The sequence below is a fragment of the Perca flavescens genome, chromosome 16 (assembly GCF_004354835.1).
Source record: "Perca flavescens isolate YP-PL-M2 chromosome 16, PFLA_1.0, whole genome shotgun sequence".
NCBI classification, from domain to species: Eukaryota; Metazoa; Chordata; class Actinopteri; order Perciformes; family Percidae; genus Perca; species Perca flavescens.
The window spans coordinates 23,962,030-23,980,875 of record NC_041346.1 but is presented as its reverse complement, the minus strand read 5'-3'; the positions used below and the strand labels follow the sequence as shown (position 1 = coordinate 23,980,875).

Genomic DNA, 18,846 nt, shown 5'->3' with positions numbered 1-18,846 from the left:
TCTAACCGTAAACAAACCGGGAACTATATTCTCAGGCGGAAGAATATAGTACTTGGGCGGAGTGATATGCTCGCAGCAAGCCTGTCTGAGAATATAGTTCCCAGTTTGTTTACTGTTAGAAGATGGCTGTGTCTCATGTTACGTTGTTTTTTGTACACACTATGACTCTACAAATCCCAACATGTAAATAGGAACATGTTGGCGTTATTTTGTCACTTTTGTCACAATTGGGAGCAGTAGGCTAGTTGGAACCAGTCACCTGCAGGATCTCTGCTGGGCTAAGCTAATGCTGGAGCCGTCAGACAACGTTACAGCACGTACGGAGATGAGAAGGGTATGTATCGACTTGTCTTACTCTGGGGGTTACGGTGAATAAGCTAAATTCCCAATAAGTCGGCGTGTTCCTTTAAAGCTCATACTTAGCAGCCTTGGACATGCATTTGGAATGTAACGGTCAAAAACAGAGACAAGCCATAACATTTTTATTTTTTTTTTTTTTAAAAGCACCAACTTCTCCTCTTTCTCCAGAGTCTTAATAATAAATTACATTTTTATATGTTGAACGAATGTTAAATATTTGATTTCTAGGTTATTAAATCATTCTAACTTAATTAAATGGTTTTCAGAAGGTCATTTAAGTATGTCTGTGCGTGCATATGAAGCTCAGCGCAAATTCCTTCAGGAAGACTTCTATGACTGCAATCACCACTATTTCTCCCTAATTCTATTCAGCTGTATAGAGGCGTGCACTCTTCAGTAAACCAATCAGAATTGGCCACAAAATCATGATCCAATCACAGAACGACAGGTTGCTTTAAATGTCCCTCTCTTGCTATCAGCTGTCTTCTCAGGCAAATGTCCAACCCTCCTCCTCCTCCCCTTCCTCTTCCGGATTTCGTCAACCTGCTACCGGAGTCCCTTCTGGCGGACGGGTCCTCCGTTCGACCTCCTGGTTCCCTCTCCGCCATCACCAGTGTCTAGGCTCCATCGGGGGGGAATATGCCTGTTTCTCTGCCCCTTTAAATATTTACTATGATGGAGTTTAATCCCCAAAGACTATGCACATTTCATGTATCCATGTTCATATCATGCTCATCTGTAATAAATATTTGCATATCTGCAACAAAGTCTCTCCTGATTGAAGTATGTGTGTGTGTACTTGCATCCTGATTACTGGAGAGGTATGCTCTCAGGTAGTCTATATCCACGACGTTCCACTTCCGGGATTGCTCCGGTGTCGTCGGAAATTCCGCCGGCTGCACCTCTTTTCGGCCGGGTGTCCCGCTACCTTACGCTTTCTTTGTGTTGGAATTTTAAACTCCGGTGGATTTCTGAGGACTATGGTTAACTGCTCCTCAGATCTCTGCAGGGTAAATCCAGACAGCTAGCTAGACTATCTGTCCAATCTGAGTTTTCTGTTGCACGACTAAAACAACTTTACAACGTACACGTTCCACCAAAACAAGCTCCTTCCCGAGGCTATTTTGCAGCGGCACAGGGGCTCCGTCTCCATGACGATTGCGACTGGTTTAAAGACATGGCAATGATCCAGAGCACCTTTTTCTCCCATCCCGTAACGCTGTGTGGACAGTGCGAGACTAATCCTCAGGCTACTCACCGCTCTCAGTGGACAGCTGGCTGTGGAACTCTGGAAACTGTGTTTCCACTGGAACGCTGATGGTGCGTCGCAGAAGATGGACCTTGCCTGACGCAGAGCGCCTCTCCTGCAAAAACAAGGAACGGATCTGTTGAGGCAGAGAGAGAAAGAAAGGGGACAGAGACATAGAGCAAGAAATTCAAGACGGATAAAAAAGGCTGAGTAAAGTCAACAAAAGGCGCAGGTACAAAAGTAGGCACATAGAGTAGATAGCGTACAGAAGAATGAAAGCCAACAAAAAGAAAAATGGTGGCTGTGAGGAATGCACGTGCAATAACGAGGCTCCTTATCTATGTTATTGTGGCTATTCACCGTGTTTGATGCTGTGTTGGGCCAATAGCGCACACAAAGCTGTAGAGCTTGTGATGAATGGGGAGTCATTGGAAAAACAAAGCAGGCATTAGCAGCACATCAGTCTATGTCAGCACATATCTTCCTATAGCTTGCATACCAAATGTTTGGCTCCAAAAGATTAAACAGACAAAGGGAAAAGGATGGCGGTTGTGGCAACTGAGAGAAAAAGGGAAAGGGCCTGATGTCCTCCAAGAGGAGTGATAATGGTCTTATCAAACATCCTCACACCTCTGTCAATGTGGCGCCCTGTCTGTCTTCTTTCTCTATACCACTCTTTCCGTGTCCGTCTGTTTATCTCTCTGAGAGACAGCTCTTTACTTGCCTCATGGGACTCAGGTTTACCGACACCGCCTCTGACGTAAAGACAATGTCTGGTGGTCGGAGCCATTATGACTTAGCAATATGAGCTGTAATTTGACACTATTCACTGCAACAATCCAGGCTGGGATACATACAGTAACGCACTGTCACAGCCATGGTATCTGGCTTCCAGGAACACTGGTCTTGACCAGAGATTTCAATATAATCTGTGGCTTTATTATAAAAATGTATTATTTCTTAATCCTTCTTCCTTCTTCTTTTTATTTCGAACAAAAAAATAAAATTAGGGCTGTCCTCGACTAAAGAAATTCTTAGTCAACTAACAATTTTACAATTTTGTCGACTAATCGATTAGTTGATTTAATTGACAGAGCTGTGCGCTTTGAGAGGTTAAGACTAGAAAAGCACAATATAAATGTAGTTAATTAACCATCTGTAAAACTGAGTTTCTCCACAATTAATCCTGCAAAAGCACCACTTTAAATCTTGTGTTTACCATAAATGTGCTCATAAGTTTCTTGGAAATAAGTAATTAAGCATAAATAAGCATAAAAAATGACTAATCGACTAAAGAAATCTTAAGTCGACTAAGACCAAAACGACCAATTAGTCGACTAATCGACTAAGAGGTGGCAGCCCTAAATAAAATACAATATAAAAACACGATAAGTGCGTAGCAACACACAAAAAGGAAAAACAATATAAAGTATTACAAACAATGTGTTCAATCCGTCTGAAAAGAAGTGGGACGAAGCCAAAGCTTTTTATTTTTCCCACCCCTCATTCAACTTTAAATAGTTCATATATATATATATATATATATATATATATATATATTTTGTATATGTATCATATATTTTAAATTATATTCATAGCAAGATAACAAATATTCTTAAAATATAAATCCATTCATACCCAGTTAATAAGTGGGTAGAAAGTACCAAACTAAAAGCTCATAAAAGTTTACATATTAAACTAAACTACAATTGTTCTTATTAGACCAAGGAACCCATATAACAAATTTTCTGTGAAAGGACTAACTGAGGAAAAATATTGCAAACAGGAAACAGTGATGTATATTTTCACTCTCTGCTAATTCAATTAAGATAATTGATTTTGCCACGGACGTACAGTAAGCGCTGATTTGATTACAACAGTTAAGCAAATGGCAAAGCCCACTTGAAAATGAGGCTAAATCTTAATGCTGTTCTGCAGGATTCTTTGACTTGTCTTTAATCATGAGCCACCTCTACTGGCAGTCATGTGCATCTTTAGAAATGTAGATGAGAGTAATGAACTTGATCAATATTTTACACCCAGTGTGCTTCATGGGCAACAAGCTGAAGTTGAAAATGAGAAAAGTCCAACTCTAGAAACCCCTCTGGAATCACACCTTTCTTTCTGTTTTGTTACCTTCATACTGCAGCCCTCGAGAATGAAAAATGTTGAGATTGTTATCCCTTCTCGCCCAGTTTTGCATTCACTCTGAAATATATCCTTTTTGGCTCGCTTTGTGTTTGTGGAAGCATCGTTTGTCTTACGGTTAGAGAAACGTCACGTTGGCTGTACAAATAGCTAAGGGCCTAATCGCCTTTGGCAAACAAGGCCACGGCCATTTATTAAGTAAACATTGTATTACAAATGAAAATGTCAGCATCAGCTGTTCAGTGATATTGCAAGTCAATTCTGCGTTTTGAAATAAAAATATATAAAAATAAAGAAATAAAGACAAAAAAACAAAAAGGAAGAAACAAAGGAATAAAGAAACAATTTAAACTTTTAGAGATTCTTATAGTCTTGCTATACACTTTGATTTTTCTTTCCTCTCACTTATTTTTGTTACACTCTAGTGTTTGCTCGTGTTGGTATGGAACGGAGGAATACAAAGGCCCAATTTAACCCTTGTGTTGACTTTGAGTCACATTTTCAATTTTTGTTTCATATCAGAAAATATGGGACGTAGAAATAAGCGCTGAAATTGTGTAGAAGAAAAGTTTAACAATTTAAAACGTTGGAAAAAGCAAAAACAAACTCAAAGTCAAAAACTACTAGCAACTAAAGAGGGAATAAAGACAAATACATATTACTAAATGATTAATCTAAGAAAATGAAATATGTAGCCTTTACACATATTGTAACGCATTCATGCATTTTACTGTACTATCACAAAAAAAAGTTCATAATGCAACTGTCAGCTTCACACATAAGAGCCAAGAAACAATTCTTATTTTGAATTTGTGGCTAAATCAATCAATCATGTATTTCAAAAAGACATGTTGCATTATGAATAGTTTGTTTAACAAAACATTACATTGCATGTGCAACAAGAACAAATGGGACTTAAAGCTATAGTGTGTAGTTTCTGTCGCCCCCATGAGGAATTCTAAGTAATGACAACACTGTTGGCGAGTCCACATGATACAAGCCTTCCATGATCGCACACAAGACCCCCTCCACGCAGTTGCTAGTAGCCATGGAGGACACGGGGGATTAAAAATCATTATCTTCACTTGAGCTTCTGCATGTTCCAATCATTCTGCCAGAGAATGAAGAGTTGCTGAAATAACTGAAAACTGTATACGGTCACGACAACTGTATGATGCTACAACCCATTCTACTTAAAATTGTTTAGCTGTCTAAACCATGTCATGTCATCACTTCTCATCTGGAGCAAGCCATTATAAAACTGTATCATCGTTTTGACCTGCAGTCTGCCGACATTGCAGAAATCCAGCAGTGTTACGGATGACCTTTCAGAGTCTGGGTCTCTGGATGGATGCATTAAAAAGCTGTTGTTCTTTGCTGCAGTGAAACGAAAAAGCACTGTAGCGGGAAGGCTGCCAATTGGTTGATGTAAATACAGTAATTCCTCCCTGCAATTATTGCTCCATTTCTGCATTGGCATACCTCAGTACTTGCAGACAAAGAAAAACTGACGCCACACGTTTCTCCCCAGTTCCAGCGGTCATGTTGGTATGCAGGTTTGGCAAATCCACTAACTATACTTTGTCTGGGTGCTTTTGTGACTTTGAAACCGTGGACTTGTGTCTGAGTCTCAAGTATGCACCCACCGTAAGTGCTCTGTCCCTGTTGCTATGCTGAGAAGAAGGCTTTAGAAATTCCCAAAGGCAGCTATAATTTAATTTGTTGCTAATGGTTCTTAGATAGTGGCGTTACTTTAAAGAAATGGCTTTGCAATCGGATATTAAACATTATTTCGAGCAATTCATGTCGTATGCAATTGGCCGTGCTCAGTAACAGACACTAATGTGCATGAGTTATTGGCACACAGGGCAGGAGGTGCAGGCAGTAACGGTAGAAGCTTTTGGATAAGCAGCTCTCACTAACTATATGTGCCTCTGACATACCAGGACAGTGAGGAATATGTCAGTCAAGCCACAATAGGTGAAAACACCTGTGTAGGGCATGAGGGAGCTTTTAAAATGTGCTCACACAAAGCTATTAAACAAGGATGGGATATTGCAGACTGACCCTGCCGACTCATGATTTGTTTTCTAGTCAAAGAGCCAGACTCAGCTTGCTCTGCATAACCTGGCTACTGGGGGTCTCCACTGTGGGAGAAATGTAAATGTAGATTCTCACAAAACACAGGATTCACTCAGGAGCTTGTGTTTCTCCATAGTTAGCTATTTTTATTATTATTATTATTAATCGCCGACTGATACTGAATTTTTTTTTGTAAAGAATTGTGACCAAGATACATACTGAGCTGGACATTAAACCTAGTTAGACATTCAGACCTGCCCCCACTGCTAAAAAAAAATCCTAAAGGAAACACTGCTAATATATCTGTAATAAGATAATATTGGCCGATGTATTGGCCTGGTCGATTTTTGGTCTACCTATAATTATTATTAGTATGTATTAGAGATGTTCCGATACCGCAACTAATATCAGAAAAGCCTTCGATACTGCCTAAAATGCTGGTATCGGTATCGGCAAGTAATGGAGTTTATGCACCGATCTGCTACCATGTAATTTAGGACAGCTTTGACATGAAAGGGGAAAGAGGGGGGGAATAACATGCAGAAAAGGGCCGCAGGTTGGAACCAAACCCGCGGCCACTGCGTCGAGGACTGAGCCTCTGAATATGGACGCCGGCTCTACCAGGTGAGCTACCTAGGTGCCCTAAAGTAGTTCATACATGTTCGTTTTCTGTTATGACTGACTGTCAAACTGGATAGTAAAAGAATGTTCTGTGGTGTTCATTGTTTGTGTTTTTTCATGTTTCACAAAGAGTTTAACAACAATGACAGCAATATCACATCCATACAGGGATAGTAATATACAGCTGTCAAAACATATATATCATATAAATATAATAATATATGTATTTTTTAACACACTGGTATCGCATCGGTACCAATACGCAAGTTGAGGTATCGGAATCGGCAAGGAAAAAAATCTCAGAACATCTCTAGTATATATTATACAATGACAAGTAGTTTCGCCTGAAACTCACTTCGCAACCTAATCTGATACTTTGCAGTCACTAGCAATGGACTAACCAAATAAAATGTGACAGAAATAATATCTACATGAATTTAGGATGTTAGAAAATACACAACTACGTGGGAAAAAAAATTGGCAAGGACAAAAAAAAACAAAAAATGAAGAACATGAACGGATGAGAAGCACAATAGTGACACAGAGGGACATGACAGACGAAGAGATAGTACAGTCTGCTCTCACCACCTCCTCCTCATTCAGAAGCAGCATCTGACAGTCACCAACCACGCAGTACTTCGGGTTCCACACCGTTTGCTCTTCATAGGAGTGACCGCGTGACATCCATTGTCTCGATGGACACCGCACATCTAGAAAAGACAATCACACAAAGAAAATATAGCAGTTGTGAAGGTAGAGATAAGACGAAAGGCGCCCAGAAAAAACTGAAATATTTGTTTGATAATGGAGTGGAATATTAGTTTTGTGTTAGTATTAGTGATATCCTAAAAAAACAACAACTTTAGAATGAGGGATGAAGTAGGCAGAAAAGAGTGGACATTGGCCCCTTCATCTATGAGAATATGCTTTTCAACTCGTGCAAACAACTGTTTTTGCTCAGCAATCACAAAAACTCTTTTCCTAATGAGAAATGCCACTGAGGTAATCACTACCGCATGCACTCCACTTGTTTCACTTCACTTATTCTGTGGATGTCAGGTGAAGAAGGGATAAATATAAATCGACCAAGACAGGTATGAATTGGATTCTCTTGCATCTCCAGTGATGAGGTGACATAAATCTCAGAAAAGCAATGCATATGCTTTTTTTCACACAGGGAAACGCAATGCATCAATTTTCACACATGGGTTACTGTTACAGAGACAATGTGACTACATCAATCAACACAGAACATAATCCAAGAGTTTCATTACAGATCAGCTTTGTGGAAAAAAATAACCTTATTAGGATCTCTGGTATTCTCACTTCACAGCGCACACAGTGAGAATACATTTCTCAATACATTTTCTTTACACATCCACTATTTCTCTGAAGATCTAGTTCACCTGTTGGTGCAGCCCTTGTGAGCTGTGTTGTTTGTGGGTAGTTCAGCTAGCGGCTAATGTGAGGCGTATGTGGGTCAGAGTGTGCCGTTTTGATGGTACAGTACATTGAGGCTCTTGCTGCTAAGAGGGCAAGTCCATGCAGAGAGGCAGCCCTTCAATGTGTTTTCATCATGATGCAAACAACAAGCAATGCGTATAAAGCCATACTTGATCAAAAGTAACTGAGAAAGCACTGACAGATGGGATGTCCTTAAAAAAAAGATATTCCCATAGACAAATTCCTATTTATGTTATTGAAAGTTCACTGCAAAGTGTGTGTGTGTGTGTGTGCTTATGGTAGTGACTTTGAAACTACAGGGTTTCATCTCTGTTCTTAGAAATGTAAAAAAATGGGAAAGAGAATATTAAACGATCAGTGTGCTTTCAGAGACTCTTCAGTAGTGCAGAGTTACACAGCATATATTCAATATAATGAGATGTATGTCATTCATAAACTGCACTGTGAATGTCTGTCATGTATTTTCTAAGAATGAAATTTACAATATTGGGGACTTGGAGCTCCTGTACACTGGACACGAGTGTGCAAAATGCACATTACCCACACATTAACTTTAGGTTTGTCAGACAACCCTGTCAGATGTGTCTCTTTGATCAATTTGTCTTAGTGACTTAGCTTCATATGCGAGGTAGCCTCATTGCCGTGCCATTGGACTAAGTCAAACACACACACATTAATGCACAAACACGCTCAGATACAGCTATTGCATACTGCATCTGTCTGATCAGCTTACAGTCACGCTGTGGACAGGAGCAGGTCAAGCACACCGTTTTCCATTTGGTAGGGCTTCTTTTGAGACTTTCAGAGTATGAGAGCTTTTCATCCTGGTGTTGATTAAATTATGCTACAAGCTTTAGAATTATGAGAGAGAGAGAGATAGACAAGAGACAGGAAGGCAAGAAAGAAAGAAATTAAGGAAGTCTTCTGACTGACAGTTTGCTTGGAATGTGTACCTTGGTGTCTTTCAAAAAGAGCAACAGGGGTAAGATTAATCTGCATGTTTCACATCTGAATATTGTACTCTCATGATGTAAATATCTTAACTAACAAAGCTGTTCAGCATCTACAAAAATAGAAAGTAAGGACAAAAATAAAAAGGCACAGAAGTCACTTGCAGGACCAATCCCATAAAAAAAAACAGCTCACGTTTAGCCATGCACTACATTTCTTTGACAGAACCCATTGACTCTGGTGGACAGACAGAACCAAGGACAACTCGCTGATGTGATATAAATTGTATGGATTTTTTTTTCCTGACCATGCTGATGATGTATTGATCAGGTATTTGACAGGTAGTCTGTAGTTTATCGATATTTTGCAGGCACTGCTGTCTGAGGTAGTGGGCTGGGCTAGCTGAATATATCCACAAACCATTTTTTCCTCCACAGCAACATACTGCAGTCATGTTCCTACTGTGGCGGTGAGGCTCCATGATCAAAGCTAATGAAATCACAAACAGCCCAAGAAATGTACAAGATAATGATGTTATATGCTAGACATGTCAAAATAAAGAACACATTGAGGCCACAAAATTAAGTGCATTAAATGTAATACGTATAGGCTAGCTACATATTTGTTACACATAACACCACTATGTCCAATATATTCACTTTCTATAGACGGCACTTTACAGCATGTAGGCCTACAGTGCATACATCTCGGGCACTATTAGGCTACAGCAATTAAACAGCCTGACACTTATTATCTAATTAACTGTTATGTAAAGTCCACAGGGGCTGCAGCCACAAACACACACATGACAGCAAAAGATATCTGGGCAGTTTTTGCACACGTAACGTTGGTGCACACGCGCACACAACGCTACACGCTGCCTAGCAATGTTGCTGTTCTCGGAGTTTGCTGTACTCACCCACTGATATATATTTATGATAACGTTACTCACCTGTCTGAGGAAACACACCGCGAAATCATCCTTAATCTACTCTTTCTGCTAGTTCTTTCTAAGAGTATAATATAACCTGTCCACTCCCCCTATCCGTCCCGCTGACATTTTGAGCTGATCGAGGCTCTGTAGTCACTCACAACTGTGACAGAGATTAGCTAGCTAGCAGTCAAAAACATCAGAAAAGCCTCACCTCACTGAAGGTAAAAGTTCCTCGGTGAATCATCATCATCATCATCATCATCATCATCATCACCGCTGGGGGATCCACCATTAGCATTTTAGCATTAAGCATGATGTTAGCTAGCTGGCTATGGACACCTTGCACCTGTTGGTCACTCAAAATTTGGGTGTGTTTGATATGTGTCACATAGCATGCTCACCGGGTGCTACATTAAACCAGCGATTAATTAAAATGCATGCAACACTTTTTTGTACCTATGCCGAAGTACAATCATTTTCATCTTAACCCAACGACGTGTTTATTTATTATATTGAATTTTTGCACTGTTCACAAATTGCTTAGCCCGGCCCAATTGCAACCTCGGCCAATGACCATTTTGCTACACATGGAGCCTTTGAACCATAGACTGTTAACATGTTAATGTGACTTTTGTTTTTATTAGCAATCCTTGGGAGAAAAAATAACGTTGACATTATGTTAGGTAAAAGTAAAACTAACCGACCAATTTTTTTTTTTTAATAATTGGTTAACATTATACTTTTACTCAATAGTAGCCTAACGTGGTACAGTCATTGATGTATTAAAAGAGACCAGTACAGTAAAGATAAGCTATATAAGTTTTACAATTTTCCGTTACTTCCAGCCCTGATAACTTAAAGAGTATAACTTTAGTTAAGGTAGCTATAAGTTAACTTTAGACCACTATGCAGACTTATGTAAGGTGACATTTCTGTTATCACTAGCTAGCCCCAATTTGTGGCGCTCATGTATTAGCATACATTTGGTCACAGCTAGATAACTAACCGTCGGTTTCTCTAAAAGATAATAGGCTACTACATTGGACTTACGGTAATCAAAATAATCAACATCTAAGAACTAAGAAAAAGCTAACGTGCTAAAGTAAAAGCTTTAGAAAACTAACGTTAGCTTAGCAAGTCTGTGGCAACTATGTGAGATTTAAAGGAGCTGAATTTCTGTAATGCTAAGACAGCTAGGGACAGGCTGACAAGGGTGGTACGCAACAACACTATAGCCTATATATTTTATATTTACTGTGTCCACCTAAAAGACCATTGATTTAATTCAATTACAATGTTCCCATATGGAATGAATAATCTCTCTTGTACATTCTTAAAATCCATTTATGAAACACTGTCCCTTTCACTTTGTAGCCTACTCCACATTTTTGCGCATAAGAAATGCCTAAATTTGTTTTGGTGTTGGTCAGTGTTTCTATCTTGAAGCAAAGTGATCATTTTTTCAGTCAAATAAAATGGCATGATTAGGTTACACATTAGTCGGCTCTCTATTGCAACCTTTGATTGTAGTAGTTATTTAATCAAGCACATTTTAATGAGGCTTAAATGAATAGAAGAGGAAAGAGAAAACAGATAATGTATTCATTGGGCGTGAGTATACATGCATGCATACATGTTTGTGTTCATGAAAACACGGTGTCAAGGATAAGTGCGTTTCACTCTTGTGTAAAAGATAAGCAGTGTTCCAATCAGATAGCAGCTAGATGCTTTAATCTTATTCAGATTACAAGCATGGCCACGTTTTATTTGCATATACTTATAGCCATGCTTTGCTGCTCCTTCCTGTGTTTTATATATGAGTGGTCGAGTGAGAGCAATAGCTGCACAATATTAACATTTTATTCCCCCTGCATCGATAGCTGGGCTCCACAACATGACAATACCTCACCTTTCACCAGTTGCTACAGAGTCCTATTGTCAGGTATTAATAGAGCAAATATAAAACGCCCTAAAGGTATTAGATCAATATTTTAAGTTTTAGAGGAGATGCCTCGCAAACATTTTGTCTGAAATGTCTGCTCTTCTGTTCCAGCAACAGTCGACAATGTAGCGAGGGAGGGACAGAAAAAAAACCAGGGAGAGAAAATGTGATCCAACAAAGAGTGAAGCACAAAAGCAGAAGATGCCAGAGTACAGTATGTGGGCTGCCTTGTTGATCCACCAAGACAACTGCGTTTGGAACATAATCTTAAGAAAACAGATGTTAGCGAGGTTATACATTCAATAACGTACCTTTTTTTCTGGATATTTTAGGTTTTTTTCATGCGTATGAAAAAGAAGTTAATATTGACTTGCCAACACAAATCAGTTTCTGTACCTACGACTCCCACATAATATGGATTACAGCCTCCCAGCTCACCTTAATCAGACATTAGCCGGAGTCTGATTTAGAGCTTTGGAATATCCGGTGAAGATTTAATTCAATTCCACACTTCTCTCACCAAAGTACCCATCGGATTTAATTTACATGAAACTAATTGCTTTTATTTAGACAATATCCCCATATATTCTGCATATGACCTGTAAACAATCATGTTTATAAAAATGTATAAATCGGGTGCAGCCATGATCTATTTTATTAGTGTGCTTTTCCTACTGCACACAAAAAGTCACACAAAACCTGATTGGATCTTTTATAACTTGCTGCTGTATTCACACAGTTTTTTTCTGAAATCTGACTCTTGAAACATAATTCACTTGAGCTCTTGCAGTCAGTGTCTTATAGTCCATCCATCCATCTTCGTCCGCTTATCCGGTATCGGGTCGCGGGGGGAGCAGCTCCAGCAGGGGACCCCAAACTTCCCTTTCCCGAGCAACATTAACCAGCTCCGACTGGGGGATCCCGAGGCGTTCCCAGGCCAGGTTAGAGATATAATCCCTCCACCTAGTCCTGGGTCTTCCCCGAGGCCTCCTCCCAGCTGGACGTGCCTGGAACACCTCCCTAGGGAGGCGCCCAGGGGGCATCCTTACCAGATGCCCGAACCACCTCAACGGGCTCCTTTCGACGCGAAGGAGCAGCGGCTCTACTCCGAGCTCCTCACAGATGACTGAGCTTCTCACCCTATCTCTAAGGGAGACGCCAGCCACCCTCCTGAGGAAACCCATTTCGGCCGCTTGTACCCTGGATCTCGTTCTTTCGGTCATGACCCAGCCTTCATGACCATAGGTGAGGGTAGGAACGAAAACTGACCGGTAGATTGAGAGCTTTTCCTTCTGGCTCAGCTCTCTTTTCGTCACAACGGTGCGATAAATTGAATGTAATACCACACCCGCTGCGCTGATTCTCCAACCAATCTCCCGCTCCATTGTCCCCTCACTCGCGAACAAAACCCCAAGGTACTTGAACTCCTTCACTTGGGGTAAGGACTCATTCCCTACCTGGAGTAGGCACTCCATCAGTTTCCTGCTGAGAACCATGGCCTCAGATTTAGAGGTGCTGATCCTCATCCCAACCGCTTCACACTCGGCTGCAAACCGATCTAGTGAGTGCTGAAGGTCGCAGGCCGATGATGCCATCAGGACCACATCATCTGCAAAGAGCAGCGATGAGATCCCCAGCCCACCGAACCGCAACCCCTCCCCACCCCGACAACGCCTTGATATCCTGTCCATAAATGTTACAAACAGGATTGGTGACAAAGCGCAGCCCTGGCGGAGGCCAACCCTCACCTGAAACGAGTCCGACTTACTGCTGAGAACCCGGACACAGCTCTCACTTTGGTCGTACAGAGATTGGATGGCCCTGAGAAGAGACCCCCTCACCCCATACTCCCGTAGCACCTCCCACAGTATCTCCCGGGGGACCCGGTCATACGCCTTTTCCAGATCCACAAAACACATGTAGACCGGTTGGGCATACTCCCAGGCTTCCTCCAGGATCCTTGCGAGAGTGAAGAGCTGGACCAGGACGGAATCCGCATTGTTCCTCTTCAACCCGAGGTTCAACTATCGGCCGAACCCTCCTTTCCAGCACCTTGGAGTAGACTTTACCAGGGAGGCTGAGAAGTGTGATACCCCTGTAATTGGCACACACCTTCTGGTCCCCCTTTTTAAAAAGGGGAACCACCACCCCGGTCTGCCACTCCTTTGGCACTGTCCCAGACTTCCACGCAATGTTGAAGAGGCGTGTCAACCAGGACAGCCCCTCCACACCCAGAGCCTTGAGCATTTCTGCACTACCCGTTTGGGCTTACCAGGTCTGTCCAGAGTCTTTCCCCACCCCCTGACCCAACTCACCACCAGATGGTGATCAGTTGACAGCTCCGCCCCTCTCTTCACCCAAGTGTCCAAAACATACGGCCTCAGATCAGATGAAACGATTATAAAATCGATCATTGACCTTTGGCCTAGGGTGCTCTGGTACCAAGTACATTTATGAGCATCCCTATGTTCGAACATGGTGTTTGTTATAGACAATCCATGACTAACACAGAAGTCCAACAACAAACAACAAACAACCACTCTGGTTTAGATCAGGGAGGCCGTTCCTCCCAATCACGCCTCTCCATGTGTCTCCATCATTGTCTTATAGTGGTATGCAAATTGACAGGGAAAATTACTTTGAATACCACTCATTTTTGGTTTATTATTAATGATCTGTGACGGCACGCACTCAACATAACCCACCGAAGAAGCACTTAGGAAGAGAGGCATCCATTTAAATAGTAGAAGTTATAAATCCCGCCTGTCTACATGCCACTGGCTACACCAGCATGCTCTGATGCAGCTTTGAAAGATTTAGAGCCCTAGAATTTGCTGCGCCGCTGATGAAAAGCTTCATCTTGTTTCCTGCTCGTACAAAGCAACGCCGCAAAGGCCACAAGGTACTGTAAGCCCACACGCAGAGACGGTGATTAAACTTCCTCCCAGAACTTTCCGGCAATGCAAGCAAACAAATGCCACAAGCTTACCTGGCACTGCCACCAATCACAACTTGGGGTTGCAGGTAACACAGAGACAGAGGATGCAAATGCACATGAGTTTGGTAATCTTGTCTTCACATACTTTGAGATGAGATTTCCCAAGCAGCATTTATAGCTTTAAAGGTTGTCACACAGCTACTGACAACTATGAGAAGCTGCCTAAGCCAGAATTAAATACTTCACTTGTATATCTACTGGTACTAACCACTTGCACACACATCCATACTTCAGTTGTGCATACATACTGTATATACTTTACCTGCGCATACATAGAAAATTCACTTGCGCATACATATATACTTCACTTGCACCTGCTTGCGTAACGTGTGAGTATGTATGTATGTGTGCATAAGTATTTACATATGTGTATGGGTTTGGTGGTTGGGGAGGATGGAGGAGCGCATAATACTGAAGGGTCTCACTGAACCATAGCTGTCAAGTAACAAGAGACGGCAGCATTAAATGTGCTCTCGGAGCATGAAGATAGCATTGAGCTTGAGCAGTTTCGTACCTTCTTATCATCAATTAAAACGTAAGCACTAGTTGCAGCCCTCAGTCAGGTGAGGAAATGATCAAATAATCAGTATTTTACATATGAATGTGTTTAAAGCTCTTATGAATTACTGTCACTATACCTGCCACGCACACAGGAGGTTTATCTTCAAGACACTGTTGCAGGTACAACCCAGGCAACTGACAAAGAACACATGATACAATGACAACAGAAGGACATGTACCGACCTTCACCCCCTTCCTACAAAATCTGTTTTCATCTAAGCAGCATGGCATTGCTGTAGCTGAAGAGAGAAATGTGACACTCCAGTAAACTAAGGTTTTCTTCAAAAGAATCAATACAGGGTCTTCTACGCACAGATGAAAATGGCATAACACCAATTGCAATTTGGTAATAAATATAGCAAAGTATTAAATACCAAATACAATCTAGCAAAACCTTTTATTTGAATTCCCTCAGTATTGGCCTTGTAGTCTCTCAGGTTCAGTATATAGCAGCAATGTGTTGCTTTTTATGTGTTACTGGATTTACTCTGGATATTAAAGGTGCTGGAGGTAGGATTGCGAAGATCCAGGACTTAGCCAAAAAATGTGAAGATCGACAACTTCTCAGTCCCTTCCCCCTTTCTGCTAAAGCCCAAAACGCATGAGCAGTGATTGACACGCAGTTAGACACACCCACCTGGCCCTGATTGGTGCATCTGAACAGGGAGGGAGCGGTGGATTTTTGCAAATCGCACTACGTGCTGTAGGTGGTGCCAGATAAATGACCTGCTTTATGTAGTTCTACTAGAACAGGGGTGTCAACTCAACTTCCCTAAAGGCCACACTAGAAAATGAGAATCACATCAAGGGCCAGACATAGAGTTTATTGCTTTTATGTCATGGGAAAAGTCACATATCTTTGACTGTATTATTCCATGTTTCATATAGTCTTCTCACTTACAGTTTGGTCGACAAAAATGACAAAGAAAACGCCAAGAACATTTGGAAAAAGCATAAAAAATGTCAAAAAAAAAGTTGTGAAAAGTGACAAAAAGTATTTGGGCCACAACGTATTGTGAAACTAAATGTATATAGGGGCCGTATCAAAATTAGCAAGGGGCCGGATTTGGCCCGCGGGCCTTGAGTTTCACGACAACTTTTTTTTTCAGGTAATTGTCACATCTGGCTTGACATGACCTAAAGGAAAATCCCATATGCAGTGTGGCACAGATTATATCACAGTTTAGAGGTTTTTAAAGGTTAAAAACAATTATAAAATTAATCTAAAATGGCACAAAATGTCACATGTGAAATTGTGATTGGCCATGGAATTGAAGGGGGAAAGAAAATTGTCCCGATTTAGAACCATAAAACAAAATCAAATTGCTGAAATATGACGTGGGCAGTTATGTTTGGAGGGCTGAGTTGGTTCTCTCCTACTGTGTCAACGTGGCACACCTGTTTCCAGTCAGGTTGATTGCCTCGTGAGCATGCCCACTTCTCTCTCTCTCTCTCTCTCTCACACACACACACACACAATAACAAACTGTGTAGTAACTGCAAGTAACATTGCGTCCCTGTGTTTCTGTGATGACTTGGGCTGATTAAATGAACTTGAAAAAGAATCCTAAAAAAACAAACAAATAAGCCGAGAGCGAAATAGAAGGAAGGTACCTGACACCAATACAATACAATAGATTTAAGCAGGTCAACAAGTCAAGAACTTTTAATATCCATTGTGTAGCTTTGTGGCTGTGAACTCCAATCTTTGGTTCTTTCAAGCCTCGACTAAAAAGTAGAGCTGGTGAGTGGGAGTTGTGTAGGCAGTGCTACACTTGACAGCAATAGAGGATGTTTTGGTACAAACTGACCGAGACTTTGATCTCTCTCGGTAGCTGCTGGTTGAACATCATTTCTAAGTCTTCATTCAACAGTTTTGAATAATGGCAATGTTGCTATCATATTGCCCAAAAGAACAACACATACTTTTTTAAATCAAGCATTCCCTTTGATTCCTTTAATGGCATCTTTAACTAGACACTATAAAAAAAAAACATTCTAAGAAGAGGGAGAGCACAAAGCATTGCAGTGCACCAATGCATACTTTAAAAGGTGTTTAAATTGATTTAAGACTGAAGGTGGACTTTAGCTGAGTCCAGAGAGGAGAAACAAGACTACAACAAGACAGTTGTGCAATAAAAGAATGAGATCTGTGTGCATTAGTGACTTTCATTAATCCATTTTTAACATTACAGGTACAGATTTACGCAAACTTTGTATGATGATTATCTGCTGGTATAAAACAAAAAATCAGGAGTTAGGCAGCTCACTTCAACATGTGTTGACTCATGTATACTAATGTTCAGAAAGATTTCAGCACTCACCAAACAAATGCTTCTAGTTACTTTTTTTTCATCTTAATTATGGAATTGTCTTCAGTAATTACAGTATCAGTAATACCAGTTATGAGTAACTGAAATGTACAATTATGAATGCATTAGATTTAAAAATGAAAACATAACCCCATGAGATTACATCATATTTTCTCTGGGTTAGGGTTATCGGTACAATTTCTTGGGAGATCAAAAACAGTCGTGAAAGGAAATTGGCAAGCCAAGCAATAATTTGGAAAGAAATTACAACTCATGATACAACATAATCACGTGAATGATGCTGTTTACACCTTAAACTGTGGCTGTTACAGAATCTATTTGACAATTAACAACAAACAAATATGAACTTTCAATCAAGCTAAAGTTGACTTTCTGATGATCTGAAAGGGGAAAACTGTTGGTGCTAAAGAAAAGTTTTTTTTTTTAATAGGGCAACCTATTCACTCCAAAACTGCTCCAATGTGTTTGTAATTATACTGTAATCCATTTTCTCCATTTTTGAAATTGTGGCTCAGGTGCCATGTGGATGCCTCTCTACCAGTCTATCAGGCTTGATTGCTGGCACCTGCTCCAATGTAAACTCAGTGCAGGCAGCGTTCGGTCTCAGTGCTATATGACTGATACTGTACGTGTTGTGTAATTTCCTTGTATAACATTGGGAGATGCAGGCATTTGATGGTCTAAAGCCTTTGAGCGAGAAGTATGGACTAGGCTGAGGATTTATACTCTGTAGTCCCAGGATAACTGCAGCCGTTTTTCCCTCCAAGATCTTTTAGTTTTTATTTAGCCCATTGTGATTCCTTTTCTGCTGCTCTCTGCAAGCTGCGGTTATTTTAAAGGACAATGTTGCACCCTTTTAAGACAAACCAGAGTTTCAACTTTCCCTTTATCTGTTGGGTCCTGGAGTGTTGTACTTTGTTCACTTAGAATTATTATCTTCCAAGAGTTTAGGATGAATTTAATCTTAGATTAAAGAATCCAAATTGAATTAAATGTTTATTGAATCTCTGAACACAAAGCACCATGTGGTTGAAAACAAGAGGAAACAGTTTTTTTTTTTTTTTACAGAGCCTCGGAAATAGAGGCGTTTTGTCTTTTTGTGAATTTTTGCGTGCAAATGTGTTATGAAATGTAGAACAGCTGTACAGTTGTGTCACTATGCAATCTTGCATATTGTTGCATTTTTGCTGATGCACCGTTATT

At 40.6% G+C, this 18,846-nt stretch overlaps 1 protein-coding gene across 4 annotated transcripts in view; it reads right to left on the bottom strand.

Annotated features, from left to right (window-relative positions):
* Positions 1-18,846, bottom strand: part of LOC114570634 (disabled homolog 2-interacting protein) — a 176,294-nt gene that overhangs the window by 153,714 nt on the left and 3,734 nt on the right. Inside the window, exons 1-3 of one of the 4 annotated variants that reach the window (XM_028601016.1) lie at positions 10,021-10,291; positions 7,046-7,170; positions 1,619-1,745 (exon numbers count right to left, since the gene is read on the bottom strand). In XM_028601016.1, the coding sequence (XP_028456817.1) occupies positions 1,619-1,745; positions 7,046-7,144 (226 nt within the window). In that variant the 5' untranslated portion in view covers positions 7,145-7,170; positions 10,021-10,291. The other 3 variants (XM_028601017.1, XM_028601014.1, XM_028601015.1) reach the window with 3 other exon arrangements.